Consider the following 13,045-nt stretch of genomic DNA (forward strand, 5'->3'; position numbering starts at 1 on the left):
GGGTTTAACACAAGTTGTATTAAATTAAGGTTTATGTGGTGGCAGATGTTGACTTTTGGTCGGGTACGTTCGTGATTAAAATTCTTATTTTCATATTTCATTGTTGACTTTAATTTGAATGACTTCAACATTGAGTTAACTTTGGACACTCTCAAAATTGCTTATTAGGATATAATTAATGAGCCAATGGTATGTCCCATCCAAATATATATATATATATATAGCTATAACACTTTTAAGGCATTAATATGATTAAAAGATTTCATATGTGGTTAAATTTGACAAAATATATGAAAGTATTGTTGAGCGGTGGAATTGTCCAAAAATAGCACATTAATTAAGCATATCCAACTGATTTTTTATTTGAAGTTGGATTGGGCTTCTTTTATTTGTACAAAAGCCCAAGATATGTGTTTTAGCCCTTAAAAACTCCCCCAAACCCCAAAGTAGTTCAGTTCATATCTCCTTTCTCCAACTTAACTTATCTGTCTCTACTGATTCCATATATATATATATATATATATATATATATATATATATATATATATATAGAGAGAGAGAGAGAGAGAAAGATTTACACATTCTTAGAATTTAATTGGAAATTCATCATTTTCTTTTCCAACAAATGTAAAATGGTAATTAAAAAATCAGAACAAAACAAGCATAAATCTCCTTTCGTCGATATTTCTACATTTTTAAAGTTCCACGTAAGTGTAAGGGTGAATTGACATTTTTATTATATGGTAGAGAAATCTAATGTCCATTAAAAAGCAAGCAAGAAAATGTCGATTGTATAAATATAATAAAAACAATAGACGTGTTAATTTTGTTTAAATATCATAACATATTTGTTTTTCATATGAAAATTTTATAAAATTTGGACCGACGTTTTTTTTCTTCAAAAATAGCCTTTGACATTTTTGTAAAATTATAATTTCTACATTTTTCTTCCGACATGATATTTTAAACCGTGGGTTTAATAGCGAGAGAAACAAACTAAGTTACAATTAATAAATAAATAAATAAAATAGGCATCATTCTACATAAATGATAAATTACAAATACACTCAAACTAAGAAGAGATTTACGTGGAGGCAAGGGGGCACATGCCTCCTTAGTGGTTAAATATATAATTAAATTGGTATTAAGGTCATGTTTATAGACAGTAAACGTAATCAGTAAACGTAATCAATCGATAGTAATCTAAAAAGTGGATCCTATTTGAATAATATATTTATTGTTTACTTGTTTACTTGTATCATATATGATCGCGATCAAATACATGGTCATTACGAATTCTATAATTAAAAAAATATAATTTGATTTAGAGGAATTGAAGATGCTCGATCTAATTGAGAAATGAAGGATGCTCCATATTCTAAATTAACCTTCAAGAATAAAAAACAAAACTTTTTCATCTTACGACCAAGCTATCGATTCTTTTTTGTGTCAAACTCGCCAAATGAACACCTAAAAATTTTTCAAAAAGATTATGTAAAATTTGAAAAAAAAAATATGTAAAATATCGATGTTCACGTTGAGTGTGATTTCACTTAAAATTTCCAAAAAAATCGATATTTTGGATATAAGATAAAAAAAAAATTAATTTTTTTTATTCAAGTTTCAGAGCTCAATCTATGACAACTTTTCAGAAAGTGCACGAGTCATGAAAAGAGGAACATTTTGAGACTATTTCTCAGAGTTTCAAACATCATCTAATGTGAAAATTAAAAAGAGGGATTTTCAAAATATTTTTGATCTAAAACCATTCTTAAACTTTTGCCACATTAACACTTCCGTCAGCATTCAAAATATTTTTGCCACATCAACACTTCCGTCAGCATTCCATTAGAGTACTAAAACTCAATTACCTTAAAACTAAAAGAGAGCATTACATAAACATCAAAGGCAGAAGTTTTGAAATGATTGCTTTTTATGATTTTCTTTACTAATAAGTTTTTGTATAGCATCCTTTGCCTTTCCTTGATTACAGTTTTGCAATTACTCTCTATAACACAGTAAAAAGAGCAAACGTCCAACAAAAGTCCAATCAAAAGCTAAAAATTATCCAAATTATATGAACTTTTTATGTTGGGTCAAAATGAATCCAATCATCACTTGTTACTACAGAAGAAATTGAATGGAAGTTTTGGAGAAGAGTATTGAGAAGAAAGTATCTTGGAAGCAAACACCGCATTTGCTGCTTCTGTATAGTGAACTCCGTCCCAACTTACATACTTCAATCCTTCATTGCACGTGTTGAATCCCGGCTGGCCACAAGTAACGCTCTGGTTGAAGTTGTATGGTGGTCCTCCGTAGCCACAACACACAATCAATGGATTCTCAAACCCTGCACAATGTAGGAGTCAAGATTATCATGTTGCTGATTCTTGTTCGAGGATGATGATGATTATTTAATTGGCAATACCGTTGGAGACTGAGTTGGCTATGATGTCATATTTGATGGCGTAGACATCGACATACACGATGGTGACATTTGTCAAAGCAGATCTTAGTTCTCCACATGCAACTCTTAGCTGAGTGTTGAACTCTTTTGCAGCATTGTTGAGGGATTGGAGGCATCCATGATTGTCAATGTCACTGGCATTTGCATTTGCATAAGCTGCAGCGAGCTTTTGAGGTAAACAGCCCAATGGCCCTGTGTTGTGTATCCAAAATTTTCTTCCTCCATGTTGGTATAGATTCTACATATGGATTGAAAAGCAATTAAGGGAAAGAAGCAAAAACATAAGAATCTAGAAGTTTTCTTCTTAACTTCTACTTTTAAGGCAAGAAGAAATATTTACAACATGCCCTTTGACTTTCTGATATTAGATGTGTAGATTGAGAGTCCTCTAAAAATGGAGAATTAACTAAACTTCAGGGCAAACTTCAAACTTTTATACTGTCATTTCTATCATATTTTATATCTGCTAATATTTGAGTCTTACACATAAGGTGGAGTGTTGAGAATAAATCAAAAGATTTCTCATGACTCATTAGCTTAAACTTTTAGGTGGTAAATAGTGTAGAAATTGAAGGCTAACCCATATGGCATCTTTTATCTCAGAAACAAAAGATGGAATTTTCTGAATGACTTGTGAATAAGGCAAGTAGGTGAATGCAGCAGCAAGATCATTTTGTCCGATGTCAATTGTGTAAAGTGCATTATTGAACCCTTCTTCATCAACCAAGTCTTTATAACCTACATCAGTTCAATTGGCTTAGAAACCTTAGTCAATAGTAGAATGAAGAGATGCTTCCTATCTATTAAGGATGTGCCGTGAGTGTTTAATCAACTACTACATTGAAAGAGGTATACCTTTTGGAATAAGCTCGAGGGAGCGTGATTGAAATTGAAGGAATTGCATAATTTGAACATACAAATTAAATGGACGATCCTTTGGCAGAGTAGCTGAACCAGATATAGCAAAGTTGGCTCCATTTGTGAAATTTGGGCCCACAGATCGCAGATATGGGGTCAAATAATCAGAACTCAAACTTTCACCTGAGGAAGAATTTGCATTTTAGTAAGAAAATCAAACTATTGAGCATTTGTTTTGTTGGATCAGAGTACGTACATAGAAAATCAATCATTAAACGTCCATCACATAATCTTCCTGCTGGTTTATGGAAGAATGTACGTCCAGTTGGGAGTCCAAATTTGATGCCAAGTCCCTCAGATAAACCACCCGTATCAGAATTCGAGTCACCAAAGTTGAAAATAACTGGCTTTTGGATGCACTGGGAATGAACAAAAAGAGGACCAGGTATAGAAAGTAGGAAGAAGATAACAAACAATGGAAAAGGAAAGGAATTCCTCTTCTCTTCCTCCATTTCCGTAATCAGATTCATTAACCCTCTAGTTTATGGTAAGTAATGATCACAAATAAAAAAAGAGCAGAGAGACAATGTCATGTGTAGTGAGTACTAAAGATCGCGGTTGCACTCCATGTGCTCTCTTTGAGATTTCCTTGTGCATCAGCTAGTTAAGCACTCAAAGCGTCTTGAATTCACAAGAAGCCAAATTAAAAATTCTAAAAAAATCTGATATGATCGTTGTCTTCCACGATTAGTAAGATTAAAGTCGTTTGGGCCCAATAAGAAGAAAAAAAAGGTTGATAACCAGCCTCCACTCTTATCCATCCAACTTACTACCACTCACCAGAAGGAAAAATGGCAAGATTCATATAACTCTTCCTACACGAACCTTTAAAGAGAGAGAGTAGGGGCATTACTTCCCAAAAAAACTACAAATTTTGTCCAATTTGGGGAATTTTCACCGGTTCTGATGCAAGTTGGTGGTAAGTTGCTTTAACTTGTAGCAGAATGGTGGAGAGAAACTGCAAATCCTGACGTCAAAGAAAAGTGAGAGCACAAAAAGATGTTGAATATAGTTTTCTTATTTGTTTTATTTTGGGATTGCACTATTCCTTTTGCTAGTCCGTGAGTAACAGATCCCTGGAGAAAAGAATAGAGAGAGTAAGTTAAAACTTAGAAGAATCTTATCCTGAGTATCAAAAAAACTGTCGTTTCCTCTTAGTGACAAGAACCTCAATTTTGTCCATACAGTGACTACCGACATTTAGCAACTTGGTGCCAATTAGTGAATGTCACATGAACATCATGTTGAAATATAATAATGCCACTAAAATATAATATTAAGACAACACACGTATCAGCATCCCCCAGTTCAATTACCCAGCACAAGCTACCTGGAAATTTTCTGGAGAAAATATATGAGAAAAGCATGTGGGAAGGAATTCATACAAATAAGATCTTAATCTTCCATATTATCCTTGTATTCGAAGAGAACATGAGCATCTGAGTAACATGGATATCAGAAAGTAATTTCATGAACTGGGAAAATAATATCTCCACACAATATTTTGATATATAATATATTCTCCACAATTGAAAGTGATCGTTATTATTCCCATTTTTGCCTGATAAATGAAGGCATTAACAACGGTTCATCGTTTCTAATATTATGCAGTGTGGCTCTTGGATTGGTAATAGGACGACTCAGATAAAGCAGATAACTACCCAAAAGCTCACACGAATTTAAGACTCCGATGTCCTTTACAAATTGGAAAAGGAAAAAGGCTGCAGAAATATAGGTGCTTGGCTTCTGCAGCCTATAACATTGAGCAGCGATTGGTTTGCTGATACAATTCAAAGTTGGAATGCCAACTAAAGCTATTCCTATTCGAGTAAACTACATGAAAATCGACCATCAGAAAAAGTTATTTTATCTGCTTTTGTTACTGCATCCATAGGGATAGGGCTGAAACTTCGTGACGGACCATAGAAATGAGGAAAGCTATTGTAACCATCCACAAGTTCATAAATCAATCCATCACCAAGCTGCAAAGAAAAAGATTAATGTAATACCAAATATAATTATAGACGATGTAAGAACATGTAAAATGGAAAAAGGGCCAAACGCCAACAACATGTAAAATGGAAAAAAATAGGCCAAAAGTCTTGGTGATATTAGAATTTTGGTGAAAATACTATTTCAGTCCATGTGGTTAGAGACTTGTTCGGTTTTAGTCTATATTTTCAAACATCCAAATTTAGTCCCCGTCTTTCAATAAATCTTAAAAATGTTCTCTATTGTTGGTTTAGTGTTAACTTTTCTATTTAAAAAATAGCCTCCACTAGCCTTCACTCATAAATCTTAGGAACGTTCTCATTGTGTCTTTTCTTGACCGGAAATTATTAAAATTGTTGATCAAATTTGATAAAAACTCACTTCAAACCAACACTAACTACGGACTCATTTTATGTTTTATTGAATGTACATGAACTAAATTTAGACATTTGAAACTACAGGGAGTCATGGACCATATAAACTAAGTTCGTTTCATTTACTCTCGTCAAACCGAATGTCTATAAAGCTTTACCTAACTTTCAATAATAGAAGATGACTGTTGAGTACTGGGAAAGCATTCTTGAAAACATTTCCAATACGAGCCATAAAGTTTTTTAGTATAACCAGGCCTTAAACCAATGATCATAAAGGATATAATTTGCTAATATGTATATCTGTTGTGTTCCATGGTGGAGTCAACAAACTAGATGGTTATAACTTATAGGCTAGCTTGCACGATCACACTTTTTGAAGCCAAGGGACAGTACAAATCACTAGAAATTTATCCTCTACCCTTCTATATTAATTGCACAACGCAGACACGAGAGGAGAAAGAAAAGGTATCTCTGTACCTTTTTGGCTTCAATTTGAAGGAGATACAATTGATCTTTGACATTCAAGAAGAAATTCTGCAAAGTGGACTGGACCTGCAAGACATAAACAAGTTAAAAAATTCATCATTTTGTCATTTAAACTTTGGCTCTTTCCTAAAGTTAAGGCTTTCAAATAAAAACTTGCCAATGCATAAAATTTGACTGGGCAACCAAATTAACCGATGGATATTGACTCTATAATAGTCTCATGCCCCAAAATTCCAATTTGGTGAAAGTACATTTGAATTCTCTAAACTGGCTTTCAATATATATATATATAATGAAGACAGGAATTTTCCTATATCAGATGAACCGAAAGAAAGGGTAGGAAAAGGCAAACACATTGCAAGCTGAAATCAGGTTGTTATGCCATATCGTTTGTGGAAAGAGCAAAATTGTTGTATACGACAGGAAATAAGAGAATGTGATGAGATTAGAGAGAGAACCTGATTGAGGTTACTGAGATGAATGAAACCGGAAGATTTGTCGAGGTGTTCTCCATAGATATGGCCAAGGCGCTGTGATTCATCCCATTCCTTGGATGTACTGATTCTGTAAACAAACTCTTCCGTAGCGGCAGAATTTTCGTCCTCATTCTGGTCGGCCATTTCTAAGGTTGTGATTCAATCAGTCACCGGAATGACCTTGGATGGGTCTCGTCTCAAATTTCAGGTTGGAATAGAAATAGAGATGATTGGGGAAATGAAATCACCACATAAATAAACTCCACTTTTTTTTATTATTATTATTATTATTATTATTATTATTATTATTATTTTTTACTTTTTATCAATCCAAGTTTGTAATAGTTTTTCTAAGATGTCAGGGTGTTGTCACCAAACAACACTTTTAGCTCAAATGTTCCTTTTACTTTTATACTTCCATTATTCAATTAGTTTCTTACACTTAATTTACTTTTCTTTTTAGAACCAAATATTAAGGAGCTAAAACTAATTGAAACGAAGCTCTGATGTATCAATCGAAAAAGAATATTCAAATTACCAAAATGCCCATGGAGTAGGCCGCAATGTTATGGCACTTCACCAGTGTCAGAAACTTGTTGAGGCTAAGAGCATTGCAATGCTCCACAACATTGGAGAATGACACCATCCATAAAAGACCCAAATGCGAAGAGCACCATGGTGCTCTAGAGTTTGTTGGAAATGTGATCACATGCACTTGAGAGTAAAGCCATAGCGCCCCAAGACCCTACGGTACAACACTCCAATTATTATAAAATAAACCTAAGCTGTTAGTACTATTTATCATCTGATTTTCCTAATTCTTCACCGGTTGTTCTCATCTTGTATAACATAAGCAATTCTTGTTTATCATAAGTAGTTCTTCATCGAAACTTCTTTATACTTGTGTCTGAATGAATCGAGTATTACTCATTTTATCTATGGATTGTATGACAAACTATTCATGATTAATTGATGTTGATTTAAACTTCATTAAGTGCCTAAATCACCAAGTAGCAAAATGTTAGATTAACTTGTTAATTGTGAATCGACCGCTATAAACATTGTTTTAAGCAACCTAGAGGAAAATCACATTGAGTTTCTAATTAAGAATTATCGGTTTAAATTATTTCTTAGCGTAATCACTAAAACTCAATGCAATTAATTCAAATGATTGGCATGTGTGTCATCTACCTACGTCGGCTAATTAGTTAATTAGGAGGTTAATTAACATTACTAATCAATTTTGCTAGGCTTAGAGAAGAAGTGGGATCTAAAGTTTGATGATCAATTATACTAATTGGGGGAAGCTTCAAATAAAACCAAATTAGGCCTTTTTTATCCTAATTTCCCATCCTCTCCTACTTTTGATTGCCTACAATTTAATCTCAAAGCAAACACCAAACTAAATCTGTAAGTTACCTCAAGGTTTCGCACATTCTAATTGAGAAACACAATGGTTTCTAGTGGTTTGACCCCATACTATGCTAATACTACGAAATTAAGGTAGGTTCGAAAATTTATATGGTCGGTCGGAAGATTTGAATCCCTTTAGTGAGCAACTAGGCATTAACTCACTCTCACATCTCAGGTTTTGCTTCCATTTTCAGCACTTTATTTTGCACAATATTGAGGTATTAAAAAAAAAACAAGGTATATATCCCATTTTATTCTCTCTTTTGGTTTCTAGAATGCAAGTCGTTGCACCAAGAAGTTTTGTTTCACATAATCTCCATGAAAGGTTATATATCTCATACAGGAAACATATTTTCCCCGAGAATACGAAAAAAAAAAAAAGTGAACATCAGAAACATGGTCATCATGACATGCTCGATGAAGTAAAATATGGCCAACAATTGAATATTTGCATGGAGATTGATGGGAAAAAAAACCAAAAATTTGAATGTTTCGAAATATCCATCTAGTGTCATGTAATGCAAATAATTTTCATCATGACATATGCTCAAACACATTTCGGAAAATAAAAACTTTGAGAGAACGTATAAGAACAGGTGAGGCCTTTCTGTTTGCAGCTCCCATGGCCAAGAATATTTCCAAAGTGTTGTGTTCAACGAAAGAAAGCGGATGGAACTTTTCCTAACATAGAGGTCAGCTGGATGAGATTTCACACTTGAGAAAACTGCTCGTAATGTAATGAAACTCAATGGCAAAAACAGCAGGAAGGTTTAAAATGATAGTTCCCGGTTTATACTGTCTTCAACTTGAAAATTTCCAAATAGAGATGCAATCGTATTGGGTCTTGGTGATCTTCATGACAGCCAGATCTGAGTTTCTGAATTTCTATATACATTCATACCCTCATGTAGCTATAGAGTTGGTAACTCATGAGACAGTTCTTGAACCAATCACCTCATTTTCTTTCTATCTATCTTTTTGAAGCGAATAGTTCTTTGTGCTTATTTTGGACAATGCATTGAACACGAGAGCGTACAGTTCTAAGCCAGAGGTAGTGTTCACATCCTACTATGCAAAGCTTTCTAGAGGAGGCTATGGGATGTTCCCTTTCTAATCCACCAAACAGTTGATTTAGATGTTGCGACTAGCCTCAAGAAGTTATATGTCGAATTCCAGCTCCACGATCTTGCTCAGCATCCTGCTGTTGAAATGCAGTTAATGTGTTGATGCTCTGTTGGTTTTCAGCTTTTCACTGAGTGAAGAATATAGACCCTTGACATGTGGGGAAAAAAAGTCATTTAACACGGAGATGAATTCGAATTTGACAGATCTGCTGAATAACTCATTGTTCCAGGAAGGCGTTTTTGTGGATCCAAAAAACCATCCATTTTCTTTGACAAGTTCTGAAGAGCCTCATGTTTATTTGCCAGTTCCATGAGTACTTTGATCCTTTTAAACGAGGTGTGACTTGGCTTATGCCCCTTATCTACCATCTGCAGAAAACAGCTCTCAGCTTCTATCAACTTTCCCAAATCACAAAGAAGATCAAATAACTCCTCAGAAACTAATATATAAGAGCCAAAACCCTTTTGTATCATATCATTCCACAGCTCCAATGCCATATCTTCCTTTTCATACTTCTTAAACAACCTCACTAGGAACAAGCAGGATTGCGTATTAGGCAAGCACCCTGTATCCATCATTCGACGATATAAATTCCACGCGCTTTTTAAGTCATTCGACCAAAAGAAAATCCTAAAGAACAAGTTGTATGTCGTTGCATTTGGACTCAGACCCTTATTCACCATTTCATCCAACAAATCAAAAGCCTCATGAAGCCTCTTCGCAATGCAAAAATTCCGTATGGTAGCATTGTAAGCTGCAACATCAGGGTAACATCCATACTCCTTCATTTCTTTCAAAATATTTCTCGCTTTGTCAGGTTGACCAATCAATCCCAATCCCCCAATTATACTAGTGTATGTAATCACATCAGCAGGTATATCTTCATCCCTCATTTTCTCAACCACCTTGAACGCCTTGTCCATTTCCCTATTCTTACAATAAACATCAACTAAACTATTATATGAAACAACATCAGGTTTAACCCCCATTTCTATCATCTCATCAAAGAATCCCTCAGCTTCTTCTGACGACTTCCAACCCGACAATAATATGTTAAACGTCTGCAAATTCGGCCTAAACTTACTCTTCAAACCGTGGTAAACATTCCTCGCATCCATCATACTCTTCTCCTGGCACAGAGTTCTTAGCAATGCATTAAAACAAGTGACATCAAACTCAGGAACAAACTTCTTGAACTTCCTAAAAGACTCCACAGTTTGCCTCACAGAACACACTTTGGCGATTCTCCCTAAAACAACCATAACAGTTCTAACCGAGATCAACGACGGATCCTTAAGCTTAACATCAACCAAAACATCCCAAATTAGGTTAAACTTCCGGCCTCTACCTAGTATATAAAGCATTGTATCAACAGAATACGAAGTGTGATAAAATCCCCTTCTTGTAGCAGTGTAATTAAAGAATTCCAAAGTCTGTAAGGGATTGCCGTGACTAAACCTAACCCTCTTAAGAACCCCATCGATCAATTCATTTGAGAGAAAAACCCTACTCGATTTGAGAGAATGTTTCATATCCGTTGAAGAGGGGGAAGTAGTAATAATGCGGAATACTGTTTCAATGTTTTCATTAAGCGATTGATTATGTGTTGCAGATGAAAATGGGTGGAAGAAGAAATTTGATAATGGGATTGGTGAGAAGTACCTGACGGGTGATTGAAAGGAGTTTTGGCGCCGGAGAATCATGGTCGGCTTGGTTGAGATGAAATTGAAATGAGGTGGAGCGGGCAAAAAGCGTTTAGGTTAGGAGATTGAACCTTGAGAAAAGTTCAAAAAAGGAATGGTCCCTTTATTTCGCTCAACACATTTTAATTAAATCATTACTAACTTAACCCATAATGATTTAATTCATTTAAAATAAATATACAAATATCCCTTTAAAAATATAAACTCTATATAATTAAAAATATCTCTACTTCAACCTTCGTAAATTTAGACTTCACGAATTTAGAGAATTCTTTCTCAATGAATTGTAATATCGAAGTATCTCTTCGATACATGTACCATTCCTTCTTTTAAATCAAGTTGAAACAACTACAACAAAATAATACAAATGTTACTTTTTAAGATAAATTGAAATACCAAAACCTTTAATTGGAGGGCTAAGTATCCTTTAAATATGTACAACCAAATCATAAATGAATTACCCTAAACTTCCATAAAAATCGTATAAAGAAAGATCGACAGGAGAAACAAAAAAGACAACCATCGATAAGGAAAATATCATACGTTAACCTTTTAAATTTAGAGTTATTTTTTCAATGTGATATTAATAGTTTTAGTTAAGTGTAGTTTTCTTTTTTAAATTTTTTAAGTTCAAGTGTATTTTTAAAACTTTTAAATAATTCAAGAGTTTAATATTTTCCATCTAAATCCAACGACAATATATTTTGAACTTTTTTTGCGAGTTTGAGGATATTTTTTAAACTTTTAAAAGCTTGAGGGTATTTTCTTTCGAAAATACAAATGTGAGAGACGTTTTCTATAATTTAGCCATCGTTTAATATCCGAAACCTAAAAATATTCCTTATTAAAATTCACCTCACCATTTCAATTCCTATTAGTTTGCAATTTCAGTTCTAATTAATTTACTTCCTTTGCAGATTTCAATTTTCATTTTCTTTTTCTGAAAAGTGCGTTTTCAATATTTTAATTCTTTCATTTTTTTAATAATATTATTTAAATAATTTTATTTCATTTTTAAATCAAGAGAATTATAAAAAATGACAAAATATTTACGAAATATAGCAAAATTTCAGATTTTATCATCGATAGATACTAATATGTTTCTATTAGTCATATTGATAGACAGTAATAGAAGTTTGTATCACTAATAGAATCTAAAATTTTACTCGTAAATATTTTAATTTATTTTATTATATTTAAAAATATCTCTTGAAATTGATGAACTAAAACATATTTTATTTCATTATTAAATAAATAAAATATGAAAAACAATTAAATTAACTAAAAAAAATATTGAAGTTCTGACCTTGAACCATTAACCAAAACTAAAACTATCATATTTTTGTCAATAATTTTGACCTCAATTTATGTTTGTTTATTCTTTTTAATGTACATGTTTTTGTCAATAATTTGGAAAACAAAATCCTTTTTGTTTTCGTTTTCGTTTTCTTGCTATTGTTGCTATTGTTGCTTTGTATTTTTTTCCTCTCGCATGATTTCTTTTAATTGAATATCCTCTGTCATCTTAGGGGTCAATGGAATATCACCATATTTCTTCAACAATCGTGCATTCAATTCCTTCAAATTTGAAGAATCATTAAAGAACAAATCTTCATTTTCAAAGATGTTTTTCGTCAAAATTTGTAGTTCTAGGTGGTTGTAGGATGCATAAGTTGGTTGCACGAAAGTGGTCTTGAAGTTGGTCAAGAGAGTTTATTGTTAGAGCCTAGCATTCATCATGTAAAGATGGCTATCAAATTTGATTTTCGTCGGAGTTTGCTATTCGAGATGATTACTAGAGCCTAAAATTGGTTGTGAAAGTTTGCCATCAGAGAGTCGATCGTCGAAGTTGGTTCTTTTAGTGTGGCATAACAATCGTCAATGACAATTGATAGGTGAATCCATTGGAAATTTTGGAGAGAAGGGAGATACCAACTCAACTCCACCAACATATAAAATTGGTAGACCAAACAACAAGTTGGTACGTTACATCAACAGTTCTTCTCATCTCATGTTGGCTTTAGCTTAAAGTTTTTAGCTTTTTTTTCAAAATTTACTTTTTTAACCTTGGTCTTTTCCCTAAATAGTAAA

At 33.4% G+C, this 13,045-nt stretch overlaps 3 protein-coding genes across 4 annotated transcripts; all 3 read right to left on the bottom strand.

The window, feature by feature from the left end:
* Window positions 1–1,911: 1,911 nt before the first annotated feature.
* LOC103489900 (GDSL esterase/lipase At1g09390-like) lies at window positions 1,912–4,747 on the bottom strand. The gene is made up of 5 exons (XM_008449234.3): window positions 3,582–4,747; window positions 3,323–3,508; window positions 3,048–3,205; window positions 2,429–2,705; window positions 1,912–2,350 (listed from the first exon to the last, which is right to left on the bottom strand). Exons 1-5 carry the CDS (start codon window positions 3,853–3,855, stop codon window positions 2,115–2,117), a joined length of 1,131 nt encoding a protein of 376 aa, XP_008447456.2. The 5' UTR covers window positions 3,856–4,747; the 3' UTR covers window positions 1,912–2,114.
* Window positions 4,748–4,902: 155 nt separating this feature from the next.
* On the bottom strand, window positions 4,903–7,014 carry LOC103489901 (uncharacterized). The gene is made up of 3 exons (XM_008449235.3): window positions 6,696–7,014; window positions 6,229–6,303; window positions 4,903–5,367 (listed from the first exon to the last, which is right to left on the bottom strand). The coding sequence occupies exons 1-3, from the start codon at window positions 6,855–6,857 to the stop codon at window positions 5,206–5,208; spliced, it is 399 nt and encodes a 132-aa protein (XP_008447457.2). The 5' UTR covers window positions 6,858–7,014; the 3' UTR covers window positions 4,903–5,205.
* A 1,530-nt stretch (window positions 7,015–8,544) lies between these two features.
* On the bottom strand, window positions 8,545–11,221 carry LOC103489902 (putative pentatricopeptide repeat-containing protein At1g02420). 2 transcript variants are annotated; one of them, XM_008449237.3, is made up of 2 exons: window positions 10,914–11,221; window positions 8,545–10,821 (listed from the first exon to the last, which is right to left on the bottom strand). In XM_008449237.3, exon 2 carries the CDS (start codon window positions 10,781–10,783, stop codon window positions 9,425–9,427), a length of 1,359 nt encoding a protein of 452 aa, XP_008447459.1. In that variant the 5' UTR covers window positions 10,784–10,821; window positions 10,914–11,221; the 3' UTR covers window positions 8,545–9,424. The 2 variants fall into 2 exon arrangements, with proteins under 2 accessions (XP_008447459.1, XP_008447458.1); XM_008449236.3 differs by having other exon boundaries at window positions 8,545–11,038.
* Window positions 11,222–13,045: the final 1,824 nt, after the last annotated feature.

This window comes from Cucumis melo, chromosome 4 (genome assembly GCF_025177605.1).
Source record: "Cucumis melo cultivar AY chromosome 4, USDA_Cmelo_AY_1.0, whole genome shotgun sequence".
NCBI lineage: Eukaryota > Viridiplantae > Streptophyta > Magnoliopsida > Cucurbitales > Cucurbitaceae > Cucumis > Cucumis melo.

Excerpts from the sequence above, each read along its gene's own strand:
- LOC103489901 (XM_008449235.3), bottom strand. The coding sequence starts at position 6,857 with ATGGCCGACCAGAATGAGGACGAAAATTCTGCCGCTACGGAAGAGTTT. Across the intron at positions 6,304-6,695 it reads ATCTCAGTAACCTCAATCAG|GTCCAGTCCACTTTGCAGAA; the intron begins GTTCTCTCTCTA and ends TATGTCTTGCAG. Across the intron at positions 5,368-6,228 it reads TTCAAATTGAAGCCAAAAAG|CTTGGTGATGGATTGATTTA; the intron begins GTACAGAGATAC and ends TTTTCTTTGCAG.
- LOC103489900 (XM_008449234.3), bottom strand. The coding sequence starts at position 3,855 with ATGAATCTGATTACGGAAATGGAGGAAGAGAAGAGGAATTCCTTTCCT. Across the intron at positions 3,206-3,322 it reads CCTCGAGCTTATTCCAAAAG|GTTATAAAGACTTGGTTGAT; the intron begins GTATACCTCTTT and ends GAACTGATGTAG. Across the intron at positions 2,351-2,428 it reads AGCCAACTCAGTCTCCAACG|GGTTTGAGAATCCATTGATT; the intron begins GTATTGCCAATT and ends TACATTGTGCAG.
- LOC103489902 (XM_008449236.3), bottom strand. The coding sequence starts at position 10,954 with ATGATTCTCCGGCGCCAAAACTCCTTTCAATCACCCGTCAGGTACTTC.